The sequence below is a fragment of the Echiichthys vipera genome (genome assembly GCF_963691815.1).
Source record: "Echiichthys vipera genome assembly, chromosome: 18".
Taxonomy (NCBI): domain Eukaryota; kingdom Metazoa; phylum Chordata; class Actinopteri; order Perciformes; family Trachinidae; genus Echiichthys; species Echiichthys vipera.
This window is the reverse complement of record NC_139843.1, coordinates 7,264,582-7,289,744: the sequence shown is the minus strand read 5'-3', so window position 1 is coordinate 7,289,744 and position 25,163 is coordinate 7,264,582. Positions and strand designations below refer to the sequence as shown.

Here is a 25,163-nt window from a genome sequence, read left to right as displayed (position 1 = left end):
TTTGATGCGCGTTCGCGGGGCGCGGGCACGGGACCAAGCCCCTTCCCTAAACTCAGGAAGTAGCTGCGGACTGTTTTTATGTTTTTTATTTTTTATTAAATTATTATAAAATATATTTATATTAGATTATGTTTTATTATTGAAAAGATTCAATATAAACTTTACTGTTTTTACATGTTTCAGGCGATCAAATAAATAAAAATGAATGAATAAATACTGTTATAATAATAATAATAATAATAATAATAATAATAATAATAATAATAATAACAAAAGTAAAAAGAAACAAAGTTAAAGGCAACAAAAACTGTATAACTTTTACTGCTGTAAAGGTGTTTGTTTAAAACTTTAATCCCCCTAGTGTTGGTGCTGCGGACTGTTTTTATGTTTTTTTATTTTTTATCAAATTATTATAAAATATATTCATATTAGATTATGTTTTATTATTTAATAGATGCAATATAAACTTTACTGTTCTTACATGTTTCAGACGATTACATAAATAAATAAATAAATAAAGTTATAATAATAATAATAATAATAATAACAAAAAATGAAAGGAAAAATAAACAAAGTTAAAGGCAAAAACTGGAGTAAAGGTGTTTGTTTAAAACTTTATTCCCCCTAGTGTTGGTGCTGCGGACTGTTTTTATGTTTTTTATTTTTTATTAAATTATTATAAAATATATTTATATTCAATTATGTTTTATTATTGAATAGATTCAATATAAACATTACTGTTCTTACATGTTTCAGACGATTACATAAATAAATAAAGTTATAATATTAATATGAATAATAATAATAATAATAATAACAACAAAAAAGAGGTTAGTAAAAAGAAACAAAGTTAAATGTAAACACTCTATGACTTTTACTGCTGTAAAGGTGTCTGTTTAAAACTTTAATCCCCCTAGTGTTGGTGCTGCTGACTGTTTTTTCTTTTTTTATTAAATTATATTCATGTATATTTATATATATGATTTATATTCAAATATGTTTTTTATTGAAAAGATTCAATATAAACGTTACTGTTCTTACATGTTTCAGACGGTTCCAGAGTTAATAAAAAATAAAAAATAATCAATAAAGTTATAATAATAATAATAAATAAACAAACAAATAAATAAATAATAAAAATAAAAAAGGAAATGAAAAAGAAACAAAGTTAAAGGCAATAACTGTATAACTTTTACTGCTGTAAAGGTGTTTTTTTAAAACTTTATTCCCCCCCAGTGTTGGTGCTGCTGACTGTTTTATTAAAGTTTTTTTTTAAATGTATATTCAATTGTAATTTTTTTAATTAAAAAAAACAAACAAAATAAACTGTTCTTACATGTTTCAGACGGTTCCAGAGTTACAAAAATAAAGAGATAATAAAAAATGTGTAATAATAATAACAATATTAATAATAATAATAATACTCATAATAATACTCATAATAAAAGGAAACAGATCTGTTATATATTTACAAGACTTGCATAAATTAATTAGCTTTTATTAAGTAGTTTAAAATTTAATATCGTTTCAAAATATGGATTTAGATCTGATTTTTTGAGAGTTATAAAGGGGCAATTTATTTAGATATATCATTTTAAAATGTAGCTAAAATAATAAGACAATTATTAAATACTGTTCGTTCTTAGATTCATTTGGTTGTTTGAATATTAAATGTAATATCTTTGCTTAAATGTTTTTAAGTTAAAGTGCAGATAGTTATAAATAAATGTTCAGACCTAACTGCAAACAGCGCTGGTGGTCCCGTGTCGCCCCCTGCTGGTCCAGTTTGGTAATGGCGTAACTGAAAGCCGCGCTCTGATTGGTTGATTCCCTTCTCTCTCTGTAGGTACGCTACCTTTAGGGGCTATCGGAAATTTGAGTATTTATACTTGAACGCACCCAAAACAGTGAATAAAATAGCAAATATAGACGGGAAAGCCTCGATAATCTATCAGTAATAAGTTAGAAGAGTCTTTGGAGGCATTTATGAGGTGACTATCACGAAACACCTGTCAATATTTGTTAAATAAAATGTTAAATTTGTATTCTTTTTTAAAACAATTTACTGTTATTGATTGATATTGTGCATTTTTATTACATAACCGAAGTGTCTTACAGCTAATTTAATCATAACATCCTCTTTAATGTGAAAAATTACAGCATGTTTACAATTTCCGACCTAATCGGGAGCTTATGGGGAGAACTTGAAGGCAGCATCGGTGTCTACAGCTGCACTTTCCCTCAAGCATCCCCACACGACACTGGGCTCTCAGGCGACAGTGGCGTTTTACGGGTGTATGTGCGAGTGAACATCAGACACCATGACCATTAGAAATACTCTCCGGGATCATGGACAGAGGTATCGACCAAGGATGGCTTGTCTCAAGAAGGTAGGCTCTATCATTTACATCCCAGATGATGTGCACAGATAGTGGACTATACCTGCAGAATATACCTGCCCAGTGCTTGGGCTGTCATCGTCTGCTGTATCCCCCACAAACCCCTGGCATTTGCTCTTATAAATAGAAAAACTCTGTATTCACTGCAGGTCCTCAGGGGAATCCTTGTTTCCTGATGCTCTTAGTGGATGTGTTTATTTAGGTTAGACATGTGGAAAGCAAAGCTGAAATGTACCATTTGGACTGCAGAAGGCACTCAGGGAATGCAACAAAACAGATAACAACTATTTCATGTTTCTATTATGCATGCACATCTGATTTTTAGTCACAAGATTTGATCAGAATGACATCAAAACAGCAAACAAATGTCATCTTGCTTTCACTGGGCTCCCTGTCTGTCACAGAAAATGTGACTGTGTTTAGTTGCAACCTTTTCACAGTGATAAGGTCATTCAGTTTAATAAGCATTAAGCCTGGATCAGTATCAGTGCTTGCATCTTCCCCAACCAACCAGTCACTGGAGAGAAGTTAATCCAGCCGCTGTGTATTGGACAGCAACTGTGGCCAGAGTGGGGTTCGAATCATCATCTAACATTTCACATTTTTTAATGTAGGAGCTGCGTATTTATCACAGGGGAAAAACTTTTGACATTAGAAACACTGTGAAAGAATTAATTAAGGGGGAAAAAAGCTCTTTCATTAGTCTTAATTAATCCCAGACGCAGCACTCACAATGTCCTGCTCTCCAGGGGAACGCTAACTCATTTACAGGAGAACTTTGTGTTTGGGTCCATGAAAGCCCACTCTGGTCGAGCTCAGCCCGCGGCTTATTGCCTCTCCAGGATGACTTCAAAGGACAAGGCCACTTCAAACAGGGCTGGGAGTCAGTCGCATACACTCTCTGGCTCTCTCTCTCTCTCTCTCTCTCTCTCTCTTTCTCACACAAACTCACTTTCACTCAAATGAATGTACTGCGTGATATTTTGGTTCCCAGGTCTCACACCTGAGCCGAGGGATCTGTGAGATCCGATGATATGAAAGCTAAAAAAAAAAAATAGTTTAGAGGGCAATGACTCACTGCCAAACCTCCCACACAAGTCAAACAAAAGCCACGAGATCACGGCAGGAAACAAACCCTCTCCCGTAGTTTAAATTAACCTGCTAAGGTTCACAGTAATTTAGTGTTTAGATGAGTTGTGTTGAGAGACATAGTCAAGCAGAACTGGCCTAAAAGGAAGTATTAATTACAAGCGTTTATGGCGAGCCTTAATATCCCAGGGGAACGAGGTTTCATATCTATGAGAGGCAATTAGATGCCATTTTCCCATTTTTTTTATTAAACAAAAAAGAGTTTAAGAGGAATGTCATGCATGATGAATATAATGATAATTATCATCATCGCCATCATGTTTTAACAATTCCACCGTCTTCTGATCAGTCTGGTTTTCACTCTGCTCACAGTACGGAGACAGCCTCGGTGAAAATCGCCCCTGACCCTGTTGGTAGCAGCTCACTCAAGGCTTTTAACAACACATCCTCCACATCCTCACATAACATCCTTCTGGAGCAGGGGTGTCAGAGTGATCCAGTAAAGGGCCGCTGTGGCTGCAGGTTTCCTTTTCAACCAAGCAAAAACACACCTGACTTGAGTCATGCGATCACCTGAATTGTCTTCACGCAGTTGATTTGTTGGATCAGGTGTGTTCTTGCTTGGTTGGAATTAACACCTGCAGCCACAGCGGCCCTTTACTGGATCACGTTGACACCCCTGTAATCTGGAGGGACTAACTTCCATATCATTGGCTGCTCTCTTGCCTGGTTTGGATCTTCGTTCATATAAAATCTGAGACCACAGTCCTGTCTAATTACATGTGGCGTTCCCCAAGGCTCTGTGTTGGGTCCCCTTCTATTTATTATTTGCCTTCTACCCCTTGTCCAAACTGTTTAGGACATTTGGCCGTCAGTTGCATTGTTATACAGATGACACCTGACTCTACCTTTACAACAAGCCTACTTCCACTTGTCCTCCCACTTCCCTTTCTGACTGCTTATTAGAAATCATTGTTCTGATACAGTGATACAACTGAGGTTCTCCTTATTGGGACTAAATCGACTGTGGCTAAACCTTCTCTAATGCCACAACCACTGATGAAGATTTTATATCTAGCTGTTATTACTACTGTTGTGGTGTCTCGATACATTGTTGCCTCTAACATGACCTTGAGTGCTTTGAGAGGCGCCCATGAGTACAATTTCATTTCATTAATTTGTTCATGAGGACGATGCACATCTATCAACATTACTGTTAATGTGCCAGTGATAGCCAGCTGGAAATCTTTTCAAGTACGGTCCTTCTGGAGAGAAGTTTTGCGATCAGAGAAACAAGAAACAGCGAGACGTTAGTACGGGTTCAAATGTACGACATGACACAACGACATGCTTGAAAGACAGCAACACATGCAACCATGCAGAGCAGCGTGAGAGTGACATGAAACAATACAACAGTCGTGATGGAGATGTTGATAACATGTTAAAAGATGCAGAACAGGTGATTAAAAGGGTGACAAGACACAATGAACATGCGTTATTAGGGATGCACTGATTGTGCTATTCTGGGCCGATGGTCGATGCAGATACTGATGGTTTTTGTTGTTGTTTATTTAGGTTTATTATTATTTATTCCCCCTTTTGTGTCAGGGAGACAAAGAAATCTAAAAATCCATCTAACCTACTGTTATGTCCACACATTATGTGTGCTGCACTGGTTTCTCCTTTATAAAGGCTGCATTCACAACCTGTTGTCAAAGCAACCTGTGGGCACGGTGACCCCTGCCCCCCCCCCCCCCCTCCAGCTCACAATCAGTTGTCGTGGTAACCTCCTCTCACCCCTTTTTATATTATTGATTTGCAGGCAGAGAAGGTGCTGCTGGAGATGCAGGACCCCAAAACAGGAGTCAAGTCACAGCCTCAGAGACTGGTTATCACAACAATACCACACGCTATTACTGGTAAAGAGCGCACACACACACACACACACACACACACACACACACACACACACACACACACACACGGATGAATGCACATATACAGTAGTTCACACTCGATGTTATGCAGCAGCCGGTTGAGTGATTGTGGCTGCATAGTCTCACTGGAGGATACCAGAGCTCCGGGCTCAAACTCGAGAGCTACAGATTAGATCTCCATGACAACCCCCGCGGTCTCCGAGACGGGGAGAGGGAAAAAGTAGGAGGTGAAGGAGGAGGAGGATGATTGAGCGGGTGAGAGGAAAAGAGCAAGTAGCAGAAAACGAGAGAACAACAGCGAGACAGGAGGAGGAGGAGGAGGAGGAGGGGGAGAGAGGAAACCTGGACTTTTACGTCACTTGTGAGCTTTGAATGCAGGTTAAAATAGCTGAATGAATGAAACCAAGCAAACACGCAAACATCCTCTCTTCCTCATCTCCTCTCCTCTTCTTATTGGTCCTTTCCTTTCCTCCTCTCATTTTCTCACTTCCTCTTTCCTTCTTTCATTTTCTCACCTTTTTCCTTTCCTTTCCTCTCCTCCTCTCCTCTCATCTTCTTTCCTTGTATTTTATTTCATTTCATTTACCCCTCTCCTCTCCTCCCCTCTCCTCTACTCTCCTACATCGTTCCTTTCCTTTCCTCTCATGTCCTTTCCTCCTCTCCTTTTTCTCAGCTCCTTTTTCCTGCTTTCCTCCTATACCTTTCTCACCTCTTTCCTTTAATCTCCTCCTCTCCTCCTTGTTCCTCTCCTCTCCTCTCCTCCCCTCTCCTCTCTTCCTCATCTCCTCTCTTCCTCATCTCATCTCTTCCTCATCTCTTCCTCATCTCCTCTCCTCTTCTCCTTGTTTCTGTCCTTTTCTCACTTCCTCTTTCCTTCTTCATTTTCTCACCTTTTTCCTCTCCTCTCCTCTCCCGTCATCTCTTCTCCTCCATCGTTCCTTTCCTCCCCTCTCCTGTCATCTCCTCTCCTCCATCGTTAATTTCCTTTCCTCCTCTCCTTTTTCTCACCTCTTTCCTTTGCTTTCCTCCTCTCCTCTCATCTCATTTCCTTATATTTTATTTCATTTCTTTTCCCCATCTCTTCTCCTCTTCTCCTTGTTTCTTTTCTTTTCTGTCAGCTCCTTTCCGCCTCTCCTTTTTTCACTTTTTTCCTTTCCTCTTAAGTCCCTTCCTCTCCTCCTCTCCTCTCATTTCTTTTCCCCCTCTCCTCTCCCCTTTTTTTCTCCTCCTTCGTCCCTTTCCTTTCATGTCCTTTCCTCCTCTCCTTTTCTCACCTCCCTTTTCCTCCTTTCCTTTCCTCCTTTAATTTTCTCACCTCTTTCCTTTCCTCTCCTCTCCTCTCCTGTCATCTCCTCTCCTCCTTCGTTCCTTTCCTTTCACATCCTTTCCTCCTCTCCTTTCTAACCTCCTTTTTCCTCCTTTCCTTTCCTCCTCTCCTTTTCTCACCTCTTTCCTTTCCTCCTCTCCTCCTTGTTCTTACCCTCTCACCTCCTTTCCTTTTATTTTATTTCATTTTCTTTCCTCTCCTCTCCCCTCCCCTCCTCTCCTCTCCTCTCCTCTCCTCTCCTCTCCTCTCCTCTCCTCTCCTCTCCCCTCCTCTCCTCTCCTCTCCCCTCCTGTCCTCTCCTCTCCTCTCCTCTCCTCTCCTCTCCTCTCCTCTCCTCTCCTTTCCTCTCCTCTCCCCTCCCCTCTCCTCCTCTCCTCTCCTCTCCTCTCCTCTCCTCCTCTCCTCTCCTCTCCCCTCCTCTCCTCTCCTCTCCTCTCCTCTCACTTGCTGTCAGATCTGCCTTTGCAGCTGAATATTTTGTGACTTCTGACCCATCATTTCCCTGTTCCTTCCTCAGGTGAAGACATAATTGCATGGTTAACGGACAGATTCCAAGTAGACACACAAGGTGAGAGATGAGGCCGCTCACACATGTTTACGACACACGGATTCAGTCGCCTGAAAGTGTCTTTTTTTTGGGTGGTTAAATTCCCGCTCGTCTCTCCGTCTGTTGTCTGCAGAGGCGAGGAGTTTTGGCTCCATGCTGGTGGCGTTGGGATACATCTACCCTCTACAAGACCACAAACGCTTAGTGATCAAAGCAGATGCATCCCTCTATCGCTTCCAGGTAAACACACCGCACTTGGGCGATGTAATGTTCAAATCATAGCCCTTTGGACCAGATGCATAGTAAGCATTCATTGTCTGATGTGAGCGACACTGATAGCGTTATGTTTTCCCAGTGGGTCCCTGGTTTTTGTTTGGATCATGCGTGCGTGAGAGGATGCACAGCAGTTTATAGTTACAATCTCAAGGATCTCCATTTTGTTCTCTCTTTTGTTCACCTGTGGCGATAAAGTGTAATTGCAGGTGTGTTTTTGCATCTTCTGAAGTTTCTTTTTGTTTGTTTGTTCAGCCCCCAGTTTACCCGCAATGCTAACAGAGATATAACACAAAAAAGAAGGATGATTGATGCTTTTCTTAGGAATGGAGGTCATTTTGGCTTTTAAACTCAAAGGTCCAGTATTGGAAAAAGGGAGATTTCCATGTCTTTGATAATTATAAAGCAGGTCGAGTTGCTTTTATAAATGCTGTGAAAGTATCAAAAGGCTCAATCCAGAGCCCGTATTCAGAAACCACAGTGTCTTTAAACGGGCCGTCGGCACTTCAGTACGGTTGTGATGTCACAGCCGCACCATATATAGGTAGAAAATGCAGCTACAGTGCTGTTACAGTCGTTCCCCGGCTGCAGTGACAGTACAGAGACGCTGAGAGCGCGGATATAGGAGACCTGTAGAAATGTTTTCTAATCAGAGCAGACTGGGCTTTTTCAGGAGGGCGTCTTAAAGAGACAGTCGCTAAAATTCACAGAGGGTGAATACAGTTATATTCAAACAGAAATGTTAAAATGTTCTATAAAAACCCAAAATACAAGTATGAACCTTAAAATTAGCATAATATGGGACCTTTATTGTTTGAAATTTCTGCATAACACGCTCTGTTTGTAAGAGTTTAGAGCAGGGGTGGATGATTCCAGTCCTGGAGAGCCACTGTCCTGCATGTTTTAGGTTTCTCTCTGCTCCAACACACCTGATTCTAATGATTAGCTCGTTATCACGCAGCTGATGCTCGTCACAGTTTGATCATTGTTAGACTCAGGTGTGTTAGGGTAGGGAGAAACCTAAAACATGCAGGGCAGTGGCTCTCCAGGACCGGAATTGCCCACCCCTCAAAGAGAAGAGTGTTTGCCATTACAATCTATTTTTCCTTTAATACCAAACCTCAAACTGGTCTTCTTTTGGTTTCCTAAGCAATAATACATTACTTTTTCTTTTGAGTCTGGTCTTTAACAAACATATTTATGAATGAGGGACTTTTGTCCTCTCCAGACACCGTACTTCTGGCCCACACAGCAGTGGCCTGTTGAGGATACAGATTACGGTGAGTGTGACAGAAGTCTCAATACACATCTTATCTCACGTCTTGTCACCCGCACTCACGTGTGCCGTTTTTATTATCGAAGCAATCTACCTGGCGAAAAGAAACATACGTAAGAAAGGGATCCTGGAGGTGCATGAGCAGGTGAGAACCAGACTTAATGAGAGTGATTCATTTTGTCCGCTGGCCCTTTCTGAGGTGTTATTCTACGTCCACAGGAGCACTATAACCGTCTTCACAAGTGGATGAATCATAAATGGGATTTCATAGTGATGCAAGCTAAAGAGCAGTACAGGTCGGTGTGCGAGAAACTCAAAGACGAGACAGTTTCCCTAAGTTTGGAGACAGAGAAGGTGTTACGACGCTACGTTTGTGTGCCATTCGCAGGGCTGCCAAGGAGAGGAAGAAGCCGGACCGTGTGGTGTTTGACTGCCAGGAGAGAGCCTACTGGGTGGTTCACAGACCTCCGGTGAGAACACACCCACCCGCCCACACACACACACACACACACACACACAGATAGTTATCAGACATGTACTGCACACAGAGGATACAGCTTCATGCATATCAGCAGACAGCGCCGTCTGAAAATAAACTGCACGTCAGCTCTATACTTCCCAGGGTATCTCATTATCTCTACCCATGATGCCTCATTACCATTACATGTCCAGTTAGGGGAAAAGGGCACCACTGATTAATAATTTAGGAGAATGTGGTGCAGCGGTTTGCACCTCGTGCTTGTGGCAGTGTGGGTCTGAGTTTGTTTCACGAGGCTGGATAAGTGACCAGGCGTGGGGGCTACCTCCTTTCCTCCAGCCCGGAGGCTCCAGGGTCCCAGAAAGACCCAAGTTCAACGTGTGTCATCGGGTTTGTGGTAATTTCATTGCCCAATTAAGCAACTGATAGGCTAAGGGCCTTAATGCAGGTCCTGCTGTGTTACATCATCTTGAGGATGTTTATTCTTTCAGGTCACATTGTGTGAGTGTGTTGCATTTCCCTACATGCTGTACATTAGTATCTTATCAAACGACCTAAAACTAATTGGTACAAAAGAAACTCGGGGCTTAGCTCAGCCGGAGTACTCCCGTTTTTATTTTAACCTTGCAGAAGAAGAAGAAGAATTACTTCATTAGTCCCGCAACAGGGAAATTCAATTTTTTCACTCTATTATTTTTAATCATGTTACACACACTGGCCCGAAATACATGCACAATCAGGACCTATATACGTGCAATTAATGGAGAGATGTTAGAGCGAGGGGGCTGCCAGTGACCAGGGCCCCGAGCAGTTTGGAGTTCGGTGCCTTGCTCAACAACACCCCGACAGTGCCCGGGAGATGAACTGGCACCTCTCCAGCCACCAGTCCACGCTCCATATATGGTCCACACAGGGACTTGAACCCCTCCAGTTCCCAGCCAACTCACCTGTGGACTGAGCTGCTGCCTTGTGCTAAGCTAGGCTAGGCTAACCTGTGTGCTAAACATATAAACATGAGGGACTTATGTTTTTATCTAACTGCAAGAAAGGGAATCTTTTCTGCAACAGCAAATTACACTTTTTCCTCCACACAACACTTTCTATAACTTCCTTTTGTTACAAAAATGAAAAGGACAAATGGTGTTTGCATAAAATCCGGATTTACGTTTTGCTGATTTTCCCTTGTGACAGTTGCATCCTGTGCACGGACTCTTCCTTCTTCAGTCACAGTCAGTTTTTAATCTCAGATAATATCATAATCCAGGGACAGACAGATCCTGCTGGTGAATGGTAAATAGTCAATACACTGTTAAAGCCTCCACTGGAAACAAACAAACTACTGTGATCCGAGCTGTATTTGTAAAGACAAACAGTAAATTCCCAAAATCATGTTTTACACGGCGACTGGCCTCTTGTTCGCTCAGATGGTCGGGAAAAGTGTGACACATTAGCAGCCTGCGATTAGCATTTTAAAACAGCCATCTGCTTTAATGAAGGAGTCCTTTTGGTAAACACTCATTGTCTTTTTGTTGTTTATATGTGTGTGTGTGTGTGCGTGTGTGTGTGTGTGTGTGTGTAGCCAGGGACAGTCAGCGCCATGGACTATGGACTGGATCGCCTGATAGATCCTAACGCAGACGAGGTAACAGGTGAGTCTCCGTGCGACATCGTTCCATAATAATCAGCTTACGGTTTATTCAGTAAGAGGCTTTAATGCGTGAATCCAGGTGCAGCAGAGACTTCTCTCGTTCCGTTTCCTCTTCCTGTTTGCTGTTTTTAATCACTCAACTTTACTAAAATTAACTTCTCTTTTCTTTTTTTCTTCTCTTCTCTTCTGCAGGCCTTGCTCTCTTTTTGTAGTCAGACCTTTACGCTGGTTAGACACACACACACGCACGCACACACACACACACACACACACACACACACGCACAAACACACACACACACACACACACACACACGCACACGCACAAACACACACACACACACACACACACACACACACACAGCCAATTACCTGACTTTAAGATTTAATGATCTACTAATGCGGTGGTTAACACAACTTTACAATTAACCGTGTAATAGTGGAATACTGGAATTATTTATTTGATGCATAACCCCCTAATTTATTCTGAATACAGTGACAGTCTCACACACACACACAGACACACACACACACACACACACAGACAGACACACACACACACACACACCTAACCTTGACCGTCACAACTACATGCTTAACCTTTAATCTAACTTCTGCTGTAATTCGATTCTTTTAACCCTTAAAAAAAACTTTTTATGATGAAATACCTTAATTTCAAAGGGTCTAAAAAACAAACACACCTGCAAATACCCACAACACAATGTTTTGTGTGTCTTCGTCTGTGTAGATTCATATGTATACCTATGTGTGGGTCATATAACATGTAACATTTAATGTATTTTCTTCCCCAGGCCAAAACACCCGACTTCTACGAGAGAATCGTGAGTGAGAACTTATATTTATTAATTTATAGTCTACTCTTTGACTTTTCAATCCTTTTCATCCTCCTGTCGGATCTAAACCAACGTTGTGTTCAACATTAGTGATCCATGGAGACAGATGTGTTCTCTTGACATGTTTTATAGATGTCCTCTCTCCTCCACCTCCTTGTAGATGATCTTCACCCAGCAGTCCATCATGAGGCCCAGAGTGAAGTCGTCGGTGTCCATTGGCGCGTAAGATGGTCCATCATACTCCCAGTCTGCTTCTGTCTGTGATGAACCAGTCACTTTTGATTGGCTTCATCATATAGTGTTGTTCAAAATAACGTCTCTACTGACGGACCTGCAAATGTAGGAGAGGTGAAAGTCATGCACAGATGATATAGATACAGTAACTGTAGGTTCAGCATGTGATGAGCAATTAGGAAGAGTCTTAGAGTCCTTAAAATCTGTTGGTTTAATATCCATCTATCTATCGAACAAACCACTTTGACTAATGTTAACATAATAACTCACTCCTAAAATTAAGGAGACACATAGTGAAAAAAAAGAATAAATATATAAATATATAGAGGAATAAATAAAATAATAAAGAAATTAAAAAAAATGTAAAAAGCAATACGGAATAAAAAAATACAAATATAAATATATATGATTTAATATTTAGGTAAAAAAAGAGCGATTTAAATGCAAACAACATACTTAAAAAATAAAATTAATAAATATATACAGAAATAAATGTTTGTTTTTACTGATATTATCTCTTTCTTTTTATATTTCAAAGCTTTTATTGACTTATTTGATTTATTCCTCTTTATATTTCCACGTGTTTTATTTGATTCTTTTTTCACAGATGTGTTTTTTATGGCGCTGCTATGACTTCATTCTTTCCTTCGTTCTGTATTACAGACATTAGATTGACAGTGAATTATTTCTCCTTGTTCTTGTAGATTGGTGAAGTACTGCGCCACCTACAACAGCCACGACCCGTTCCTCTCCAAATGTCTTCCCAGCAACCCCTGGCTCACCGACGATGCCACGTACTGGACCTTGAACATGCCCAAGTGAGTCAGCGGCGGACGGTACCTCATCTATATTCATGGGACAATTAAAAAACTTGATCATTGTGTTCGTTTGTGTGCAATAGTGTGGAAATACCAACCAAGATGCGTGTGGAGAGGTGGACGTTCAGCTTCGCAGAGCTGCTCTCAGACCCGCGAGGACGAGATGATTTCAGACTCTTCTTGAAGAAAGAGTTCAGCGGTACGGTGATGTGTTTTTCACTAGATCACAAGACTGATTACAGAAGTGTCGCACACTTGTTGTGTTGCAGATGTGGACGGTTGTATGAGTGTCTGTGTCTGTTCTGAACCGTCTTAGGTGAGAACTTGGCATTCTGGGAGGGTTGCGAAGATCTGAAATGGGGCGAGGCCGCGACGATGAGAGAGAAAGCCGAGCATATCTACAAGTAACGTCTTCATTTGTTCTCTGTGTCATCTCTGGTGAATGTTGATAGAGGTTGGCGATAATGCAGCATTTCACCGTTTTAAATCATCGTAAACTGGATGTTTGTGCTTTAGACTGTTCACTATGTTTTTTAACATTTCATTGATGTATGCACTCTAACCTGTTAACACTTGGTTTTAAAAAGCTTTTGGGGAGATGGGATCTTAAGTGGACCTACAAGACGACCACCCAAGACGCATTGATATATGATGAATCAAACTGCATGCCAGGGTGGGCTGGGACACATTTGACCACATATCGTTTATAAAGTACGCACTATTGCGTCCTGATGTGCCCCCAAGAAGGACATGTATGCAGGATGTGGTGGTTGTTTTAGTGACAGTGCGGCAGCGATCTAACCTCGCCAGACCATCCAGATCTCACAAGGTCCATTGTATTTTACTTTTAGATGAGTCTGCTAACCTGCGGCAGAGAAAATTTGGAGATGGTTCCACAAGCGACCGAACCAATCAGCGTTGGTTTTGGGGCTCGAAGCGCGACACAGCGAGAAGAGACTATTCAGTGTAAACACCACGGAGGCTTCCACAGATGAGATGAACGCAGCTATTGAGCGAGCTGCTCGCTAATGCTTTTTTCTCTTGGATCCTTCTGTTGAAATATGGACCGGGCACCTGAAATTGTGCCTTTTATCCGTAAAATTGCGTTACACAAACGGCAAATGTCCTTTACAGACATGTTGTGTACGTATTCAACATGTCTGTTAGTACGTCATACGCTTCGTTGATCTGATTGGTTGATTTGGCCTGTCTGTCTATCACCACCTATGTTGGTTTATCCAATAAGCAACCAATAGTTCCCAGATGGATATGCAGAGCAAATGCGAATTATGCGAATCAATCCATCTGGCTGAGTCAGGTTAGCAACGGTCTATGGCTTGCGCAATTTACAACAAGTTGAAAGAAGTGTCGCATGACGGCCCCTCGTTGTGCCCTAAGGAAGGAGATGTGTTGGATTCTACTGAGAGTGATATATCCAGTCGTACGGATATGACCGAGAACGTGACTGGCGAGAGTTTGGGTGTAATAACTGTACGCGGGCACCTTTGCAGAAGTGACCTAGTCCGATTTCGGAGTGGCATGAAAAGATCACAAATAAGTAAAGTACAATTACCCTCAATTTGTCCTGAAGTGCAGAAAATGATGCTAGTGTTATAACGTTTATCTGGTTCCTCCACTCTCCTGATTCCAGGACATTCCTGGCGCGTGGTGCACCGCGGTGGATCAACATCGACGGAAAGACGATGGAAATCACGGTGAAGGGCCTGAAGCACCCGCACAGATACGTCCTGGACGCAGCCCAAACTCACATTTACATGCTCATGAAGAAGGTCAGTGAACACACCAGCATCTGGGCTTTAAACACAAGATAACGGTGATGTGCTATAATTCCTAGCAAGCTTGACCTCACCCATTACCAAGCAGGCACTGATTCATGATGAGCTTGCGTGTGTCGTTGCAGGACTCGTACGGTCGCTACCAGAAATCTCCGGTGTTTAAGGACACGCTGAAGAAGGCCATCTGTCCTGAGGAGCACCGTTTCAGGTTTTAAATCTCACTTTTTTTGCGTTTAACTAATGGCACTCTTTCAGAGGAAGTTGAGCTTAAATCAGCTCTGTTTTAAATGGGGAATAATCTTTTGGTTTGATTATCAACCAGCCCGATAAAGAACAGGTGCATCGAAGGAGAAAAGAAGGATGACTCAGGAGTGACATTGGTCTGGGACACAGAAGTTTATGTCTCTCATCTGTCTGGCTGATATTAGTCTCCCTGAAACGACCACATCCATCACTCTCCAAATCTTAATTTTCACCTTGTCTTTCCCCTCCTCTCCTCTCCTCTTTGCTTATTTACCTCCTTTCTCATTAACTCTCTCCTGTTTCTCCACCCCCCCCCCCCCTCTCCTTCTCTCGTTTGTGGTCTTTCAGTGATGCCCAGTTGGAGCACAATGCGAAGAAGAGACGGCCCAGTCTCAGCCCCATCATCCTCCGGCAGATGGAGCAGGAGCAGAGGGCCAAGATGGCCGCCAATGTTGACATCACACAGGTCATGAGCAAACTCAGCAAGCAGGGCAAGGAGGCGCCTCCTCCTCCTCGTCCTCCTAAGAAATGAACACAAATTTTTATTGATTATTTAGGGGATTCATTTAAAAAGACGCCGCTGTTTATTTCTTAAAGATGATGTTTATGTTTAAATGCTGTTTAACTTTAAGTTTAAAGCTGCTATAATTAATACTTTTTATCATAACAATCAAATGACCATGTTTAATGTGAAAGGGGGGGGGGGGGCTCGTAGTGATAGACCCACAGAGAACTATCCCCTCACTGTAGTTCCCTTAAACTCTAGATAGTTTTATAGCATCTTTCTGTTCATCGATCTGGTTTTACAGCCCACAACTTTACTGTTTTGGGTCACTCTCACTGCTCTTATAGTGTTGATTTAGGAGGAAAAGCTCTAAAAACCCACTGTACGCCTCATGCTAAACACCAAACAGACAGTTTGTGTCTAGCTGGTAAACTTAGTCGAGCATTAAGCAGCTAAAGGGACAGATATTTCCCTTTGTGGAGACCAAAAACTGGGGTGAAAGAAGAGTGAACATTGGAGTTATATTCAGAAACACAACTCCCAATGAAGACTAGTGTTACTTTGTGTTTGCTGGATGCATAAATAAGCAACTGTTTGTTCATCAAATCAACATAGAAGCTGAAAATACGTCCATGTTGTGTTCAGCTGAGACCAGAAGCTGCAGGTTTAATGATATTTAAACATCTACAGATACATCCATATCCATAATAATGTAAAAATAATCACTATTCTATTAAGATCTATGCAACAACTCTTAGTTGACAGATCCACATTATTCAAACCCGACCCTGCAGACAACTGTCACGCTGGTGTGTTTGTTAGTGCTGCAGAAAGTAAGTTTCTTTAGAAAAAAAGTTATTAGTTATGGGGATTGTGCGATACTGAAAATGCAGTTGTAATTTAGGTGCATTGTATTAAAACCAGTGTTAAATATACACATTAGTATGTATATTAGGATTGAGATTTCATTTACATAGCAGTGCAGAGAAGGAAAAATTAACTAAAAATACATTATAATGGTAAAAATGACATAGAAATATATAATAATAATAATAAAATAGCAAGGATTTAAATCTATATTAAATATAAATCACAAATTATAAATAAATGCTTTCTTTAATATCCTTGGCATAGCTATAAAACAAAGAATTGTACAAGCATAATATATAGAATTACATGTAAATATGTAAACAGTTATATAACATGAAACATTATAGATAAATCCGTAGAACCTCTAACCACAGTGTTTAAATAGCCCTACAGAGCCCTGTTACGTAGAAGTATGAATAAGAAACAATTATGAGACTATTGAAAAGGATCTGCTCCCCAACGACCTCTCAAGATTCAAGATTCAAGATGCAAGATTCAAGAAGCTTTATTTATTTATCCCGAGGGAAATGATTGTGCAACAGTTTCAATACACAGATGTGAAAGGATCAGAGTGACAATAAGCATAAAAACAGAAATCAAATCAAAATAAAGCATAAAACATAAAATAAATCAAACAATAACTAAATGTGACAGAGTGCAACAGACATTGTGGTTAAACGTAGGTAAATACAATATACAACAATACGCAGCGTGCAGTTTAGCAGCAGATTGAAATAAAATAAGTACAAACTAAATAAGTGATAAGGAGCGATAAGTGATAGTATCTCATAGTATCTCGTCCCGTAAATCGGAAATCAAACGTGTTACATTTCTGTCCACACGAGCTGCAGCTGTTGTGTGTCATGTTGTTTCTCATCAGACAGTGTTGTACCGTCCACCGTCACTCATGCAGCGCTCTGTATTGTACTGTGTGTTGTCTTCGTCATCAGTCATGAGTCAATAAAAACACCCACGAACCACCTCATGTTTACGTGTTTGTCTTGTCACTCATTCACTTGTTTCCACGTAGTCAAACTGTAGTTGGGTTATAGTCAAATATGTCCCGTGTTGCTCATGAGTGTCCTCTTGGTGTGGATGTGTTCTGAACATAAAGTAAGTATAACACATTTAAATGAACGTTTTCCAAAATGTGCACCATTTCCCCCCCCCCCGCTCTCACTTGTGTCTGTTTGACCTTTGACCCCACAGCTGTGTCGCTTCACCACTCCCATCCCGCACCTCGCCGTCTACTCCGGCATCAGTGACTTCCCCGCTGGCGACGCCTCGCCCTCTCTCCCCTTCCTGACGCACACCCCGGCTTGTCCGTCCCCCATCAGCGTGGCCTTGGACAGCACCTCGGCCTCTGAGCGGCGAGGGGAGGCCGGTGACGGAGAAGGCGACGGGAACCCCGCGGCTCGAGGTGGAAACGTGTCCAAGTCTCGCATGGCTCTGTCCCTTCGTCGCCTGCTGAAGCGCGGCTGCACCCCGGCCAACGTGTTCGCGAGCCTGTCTCCTAAATGTCACTCAGCCGCCGGGACAAGTAGCCGCATTCAGCCGATCAGCCCGGATCAGCCGAGTCAGGCTCCACCCAGACGGATTGGAAAGTGAGTGTGAGACGCATTACAGAGCTGCACACGACAACAACAACACTCCTCTCACTTACTCTGCATCAGATTCTCTTCGATCCATTTACTCTTAAAATGTGATTTAATTAAGATTACACGTAAACTCATCCAATTACTTTCTGTCCTCTTAAAGTAAGGGGGGGTTTATAAAAACAACTACAAAGTCTACACAGTTTATTAAAAGACAGTGGGCTCTGGACACAGACGTAAGATCCCCCCCACCCTGTCTCATAGAGGCTACGTTTAGTCATTTTGCATCCCTTTTAAATATAACTGTGGGTCTCTTTGTGGTCATTTTGCGTTTTCTTGAGGTTTTGCATCAATTTTCTTTGTCACTTTGCATCAATTTTCAGTCATTTTGTGTCTTTTTGTGGTGATTTTGGATCTATTTTAGTTGTTCTATGTGTCTTTGTAGAATTTTTTGTGTCTCTTCATAGTCATTTGTAGTCATTTTTATGTGTTATGGGTCATTTCTTTAGTCTTTTGTTGTCTTTCTGTGGTCATTTTGCATTTCTGTAGTCGTTTTGTGGACTGTTTGCTTGTGTTCACATAACGTCTTAAGCACATTTGTTTTTCCAGCATCACTCTGTGAGTCAGGACCCCTGACCCCTTGGGCCCCTGTGCCTGTGTCTAGTAGGCTAGCAAATCCATCCAGGAGTTTATCGGGAATGTAAACACCCTCAAATTAAAGCTAAAAGTCAAAATTGACACTTTTAAAGGTCATACTGTCTTTTAAATTTCAAATCCAATAATCTGGAGTAGAGCGATTCTGTATTTTAACAGAACATGGATATCAGACACATGTCAGACCGAGTCCTCTCTGCGACCGTGCAGTTTTTTCCAGATTAAGGTGGATATTCCTCCAGAGTGCCGGATCTACCCCATAGAGTCCGAGGACGAGGAGGAGGAGAGCAGGGCCGCCTCTCGGGGAGCAGTGGGAACCAAAGAGATCATCTGCCCCTGGGAGAGCCTCACTCCACAGAACGGGACGGGCTAATCAGCTGAATTTCCACAGGTATAAAAAAGAAAAAGACGTTTTTTTTCGATCGCACGGGTCGGACGTGTCTGTCTGAGCAGGCGGGTTTTTCCCATGTTCTGACAGAGATAAAAGATTTCATACGGAGCATAAAGGAGTCACATCTCTGTGGATATGTGGTCGCGTGCTCACCACCGAGCCACGGCTGTTTAGACTGAGCATCAACTTAGTGTGTCCGAGTTTAACTCCTCAAAAAGAAACCTACTGTATGTTTAGAGCTTCAAACACACTCTGCCTATAGGCCTGGAAGGATCCAGTTTCATGTCTGCTGGAGTGTAATCCTCCTCTGCACTGACCACACAGTAGTTTTCACACAGTTTCTCCAAAAATAAAGTGTGTTTTCCACAGCCGTTTACCGCTGAGCCCTAAATCCTCTCGTGCGACTCTTCCACCACCAAAAAAGGCTTTTGAATTTGATTGTTTATTCATGTAATTGTTCAATGATATTTCTTATATCTGATATTGTATTTTTTTGGCTGTTTCAAAACCCTTCTTCACACAGCCAGGACAAAACCCACCGTGAGTGTGTGATTTAAATACAGAGGACATCATTTGTGTCTGATGGTACGGCACTCCTGACCGTCACTAGGGGTCGCTGAAGCTTCAGGAGAAATCCTGAGGGCTTCCTGATTTGCGTGTAAGACAAAATATATACAGTTGGCCTATACTCTATGTCAGAATTTGGGATGCCACTAACAATTAAAGCTCACATGCAAAAGACTGCAGGCAACAGGAACAACTTCTTATTTTATGCTTTGCGCAGGTAAAATGTGACTCAACAAAAGTGTGAAATGAAAACCACAGGACTTCAATACAAACTAATCTGATGAGGGGATGAAGTGCAGGTGCAGAGATACACTATGTCAGAATTTCCTTTATTTCGGTGAAGAAAACTAAATGAAATTATTAACTGACAACAGAAGCTCTATTCACAGAGCCTGTCCTCTTCCTGTTAAAAAGCCTCGTCATGCATTAGAATAGTACATAGTTAAAACCGACACAGCTGATAGAATGATGGCCAGGCGTCAGGGAGAAGAAAACTATTCATTTGTCAAAAAAGAAGCCTGTTAAGTATGTATGATTGTTAAAAAAAATAAAAATCAATACACAATACTGAGAGTTGTATTAAAAGCTCCTGAATAACAGGGAAACTAAGCTCTGATTCAATATTCACAGGAATTAATCGTTTTTCACCGTTTAGGTTAATGGCACAGTTTATCAATTGTTCTGTGCCGTTATTGTTAAACATAGAATATAATATGAAACATCCATAAAAATGTCACTAAGTCAGGGGTCGTCAGTTCACTGGAGGATAGAAAAGGAGTCCTTTAAAAGGTCGGGACTCCCTATCCTATGGCACAGCAGCAGGCATTGTAATTAACCATATTTTGGCACTTTTGGTGTTTTTAATGAACCTGCATCTTAAATTTCTTTCACACCAGTTACCAGGGTCCGACCAGGGTAATCTGACCCGCGTTCAACCCTTCTTTTGTCAGGTCACGACCTCTCAGCGACCATGGTAGTGTGCCATTCACACTGAAATCCACTCTTGTCCAATCCTATGAAACACAACGTTCAGGTCGAGCCCTGGGTGTAAAAGTATTACAAGCCAACAGGCAGTTTAGTGTTTGTGACTCAAACATGTTTTTGGTGGAGTATTCCTTTACAGCTTTTAACCCTTGCTGATGTGAGCACCAGCTGAGCCAGCCGTTTAGGTTGGATGCTCCGCTGGAGGAAGACAGGGTGTGTGCACGTCGAAGACCTGTGTAGACTCTGTGCTGTAGCTTTCACATTCGAACCTCATTCTGTATTTAATAACAGTAACAGTAGCCCGACAGCAGCCTTATCCACCTGAAATATTTTGTGTTTTATGGCCTCAGATGTTTCTACGAAGCAGGCACGCACACAGACAAGACGACGAAAACTATAAATGAAGAGTTATTTTTGTGATTGCATAGAGAAAAGCTATTATACAGAAATACATTCATGTTGACATCCTAGAGCGTGATAAGCCAAAGCAGACAGACATAGTGTTTGGCCTGCCTGTGCACATGCCTGCTGAAATGATAGATAATGTATTCATATGTTTACTGAGTAATAATCATGTTTTTTGAAGTAGAGAAATGTTCTTGTGCTGCTCAATAGACTTAGATGCCTCATCCGCAGTTTACTTACCTCTTACACACGTTATGTAGATGCAGTTCAGGTAGAATGAGAGCACACGAAGGACTTGTCTGCATGTTGCTGTTTTGCTGATCCCGACAGATTTCATGAATGATGACCTACCGTAAAGAGTCGGGAGATAGTTTTGTATTTAGCTGCGCTGCTGTTTTGTAGCTGTCGTGTACTGTGCACTACTCTGAGCGAGGTGTTGGTATCTTTCCCACGTGTCTCTCTCTCTCTCTCTCCGTCAGGAGGAGCAATACAATGTGAATTAACTGTCCGAATGTATTCTCTTTAACATGTTTACAGATGCAAGAATGTGAAAAATACCTTCAAACTTGTTATATTTGATTTGTACATTCCATGGCTTGTGTCAAGTGCCTCAATAAATGACCGTCTTAACAGAAAACTGTCTCCATGAGATGCTGCCGTTACATGTTAACTTTAAGGGTCAGTTCACACAAATTACAATACATAACATGCAGTTTTTTATCTGCCCAGGGTATTAGATATTCCTCCCGAAGCAATGCAGGAGAATAAAATGTATGTGTCCCTTTCCTGTTTAATCTGGATCATGGGTGATCCAGCAAAGGGCCGCTGTGGCTGCAGGTTTTCATTCCAACCAATCAAAAACACACCTGGTCCAACAAATCAACTGTGTGAAGACAGTTCAGGTGATTGAGTAAGTCGAGTCAGGTGTGTTCTTGCTTGGTTGGAATGAAAACCTGCAGCCACACGGCCCTTTACTGGATCACTTTGACACCCATGATCTGGATAACCCTGCAGTTCACCTATAACAGGGGCGGGCAATTCCGGTCCTGGAGAGCCACAGTCCTGCATGTTTTAGGTTTCTCTCTGCTCCAACACACCTGATTCTAATGATTTGCTCGTTATCAAGCAGCTGATGCTCGTCACAGTTTGATCATTGTTAGACTCAGGTGTGTTAGGGTAGGGAGAAACCTAAAACATGCAGGACAGTGGCTCTCCAGGACCGGAATCGCCCACCCCTGACCTATAAGGACTATTTCTATGAGAGAAAGTCGCTCCAATGACGACTGTAAACTATGCGCAAAATGGACATTTCATTTTGGAAGAGACGTTGCTTTTAAACGTCTTTTTTAACACTGTCTGAACCACAAAAAAATAACATTTCCTGTGACAGAAATCTCAGGGACAGATACCTGAAAACCATTACTAAGAAGGTTGAAAGTCTATAAGTGCCGTGATACTCAACTTACGGCCCGATGACCATTTTTCAAATAAAATGATTCTTACTGGGAATCTTTTATTTGTACTTTACTATGTGAATTATGTGCCAGAGTGTGAAAAATATAAAATCAAATGATTCAAATAAATTCACAGAAAATCCGAGAAACACCTGACCTCAGTGAATTTCAAAGAAAGATTTAGTCAAGGGGCTCTTATTGTTTATTCATTTTATCTGATAAATATAAATGTGTTTTAATGTTTTTTATCTGCCAACAGGCCTCCTTTCCTTTTGCAAAAGTGGCAAAAGCACGTTGAGTAACACCGGTACTTAAAGCAGACAATATACAGACTAAATATGATCCATTTCTGAGTACGCTGATGATGCACACTGTTCAATCATAATGCAACACGCAAAGGAAAAAAATAAAAAAAACATCCAACGTCACACTCATTGTATGACACGTATCATTTCCTGTTAGTATGTAGATTTATGAAGATTAGTATGAAGTACATGCTGTACTAAAGCATTAGTGTGTATATATTTGGGACACGGTGTGCAACATTGGGACGCCACTAACAACTAAAGTTCACATGCAAAAGACTGCAGGCAACAGGAACAACTTGTTATTTTATACTTTGTGCAGGTAAAATGTGACTCAACAGAAAAAAACAAACAGAGCATGAAATGAAAACCACAGGACTTAAATACAAACCAATCTGATGAGGGGATGAAGTGCAGGTGCAGAGATGGGCGGAGAAGCTCAGGTGAGGGGAATGAAGTGATTAGGACTAACGCGGTTGATTCAGTGCAGGCGTGTAGATGGGGAAAGGAACACAACAGGCAACCTCCATCTGTAGCAACAGATAATGTAAAAAAACAACAACAAAATCTTCCTAATCACTGAGCACAAAAGTCATCAAAGTGCATCTGGACACAGACTGTGATTGAATTCTAATTTCTGTTTTCTGAGGTGTTCCTGTAGCTGTTTCACCACCTTACACGTTTTGCATCAACAGCGCACTAAAATGAAACATTTCCCAGTGTCACGTTTATGAATAATTTTGTAGCTTCACTGATTCAATTACCCACAATTCATTGCAATATGGACATGATGCTGTTTTCCAATCACAGACAAAACAAAAGAACTTATTATGAATGTGTAAAACAATGACTGTACTGAAATGTCACCTCGTGGTACAGAAATATGTCGAAGAATAGGCTCAAGATGCATTTTATGGAGCCTCACATCCTACGGAAAATATGGTAAATATGGCAAACCCCCACTCACCCTTACTTACATGGTAATTTCCACTGAGGAGCTCATACAATGTTTTGATACACGAGTTACTGAGATGAGATAACCTTTGACCTTTCCAACATGGACGACTATGCATGTATGTATGTATGTATCTATGCCTAGGCTATTTAATATATAATAAAACAACACTGCTTTTGAGCTGGGAGGGAAGACTGTGTGCTTCAGATCAGGGTAGACCAAGCTCATGTAGCTCAAACAGAAATATTAGCTATCTCTTATCCTTTTAAAAGTATCTGGCGTTCATGATCTATAAAATATACATCATATCATTTACTGTTTGCTTTGATAAATCCTGAATTAAGCAGTCTAAAATGGTTTCCCCCAAGTAACAGGTCAGGATGTGTGGGTCTGCCATGTTTCATTTTGCTACGATAACAAAAGCACTTGAACACAACGTGCTGGTAATTTCCAGTTCACAAATGCAAAGGGCCATTTTTTCCATGGCACGTGAAGGCAGCAGTATTATTGCAGCCTGCCCTATAAAAGCTGTGTAGTGTAAAGTCAAATATATAAATATAGCTGAAAAACAACCAGCAGGTTCTGCAGCGACTGTAGTCTGCGAGGGCTGTTCTGGTATTTATGGCAAACTATGTACTGGGATGTACTGAATCTTCTTCTTGCATACTAAACAGTATGGTAGCACTGGTATTGGAAGATAGGGAGTCCCTAATGTGCAAAACTGTAGTCTCCAGCCTCAGGAAGTGGTAACTACAATGGTTGACCACTAGGTGGCGATACAGCAACGGCAATAGGATAAAGGCCCCGTTTACATAATATAACACAAGCTGGTGGATGGGAATCAAAGATCTGGGTATATTCGTTCACTAAAATATGAAATATAGAAAGAAACAACCTGCTTTTACTGTGTATCAGAACATTTTTCATCCTTCTTGTTGTTTAGATTATGTGAGATTTTGTTAAACAGAAGTTATTCAGTTGCACAGAAACAGGTTTGCGTGGATTCACTCCCTTAACCTCACATAAACCTACCCAAGGTCAGGATTTTGGTAAAAGGTCTGAACAGGATCTTACGTCTCTGATGTTCATGTTACTGCAGAGTGCATAAAAACAAGCATGTGTGCTTGTAGTGAAGATCATTTCTCCCGTCACCGAGGTTACTGAACTGAGGCCGGAGCACAGCTTTGATCTGTGTGTGTGTGTGTGTGTGTGTGTGTGTGTTTTCCTAGTGTCTCTGAGCAGAACTGCCCGATCGCTATCTCACAATACCCACACAGGGACATCCACGCGCGGTCCATTCATATATTAGCTTCTCAAGACGGAGGGAATTTATTCAACACATTTAACATTCATCCGAGGTGTGCATATATTAAAATACATTTGTGTGGAAGCATCTTTTAATGAAGCCCTTGGTGGTTGGTGTTACAGCTGAAAAAAGCCATATACACCCATATCATAGATTTAATGGGTTTTTTTTGCCACGCAGACTCAGTTTGATTTGTACACTTGTCCATAATCTGACTCCTGCCTTCGCCTCTTGTGCCAAGTATCAACATTTTA

The 25,163-nt window shown here is 41.2% G+C and overlaps 1 protein-coding gene across 1 annotated transcript; it reads left to right on the top strand.

The window, feature by feature from the left end:
- Window positions 1-2,321: 2,321 nt before the first annotated feature.
- Window positions 2,322-18,915, top strand: rgs9b (regulator of G protein signaling 9b; the record flags this gene model as incomplete). Its single annotated transcript, XM_083933194.1, has 19 exons — window positions 2,322-2,390; window positions 5,311-5,407; window positions 7,270-7,320; window positions 7,433-7,539; window positions 8,801-8,852; window positions 8,935-8,993; window positions 9,068-9,144; window positions 9,237-9,318; window positions 10,906-10,968; window positions 11,786-11,815; window positions 11,988-12,049; window positions 12,766-12,879; window positions 12,963-13,078; window positions 13,196-13,283; window positions 14,531-14,669; window positions 14,801-14,883; window positions 15,267-15,384; window positions 17,503-17,897; window positions 18,753-18,915. The coding sequence occupies 19 exons, from the start codon at window positions 2,322-2,324 to the stop codon at window positions 18,913-18,915; spliced, it is 1,965 nt and encodes a 654-aa protein (XP_083789320.1).
- Window positions 18,916-25,163: the final 6,248 nt, after the last annotated feature.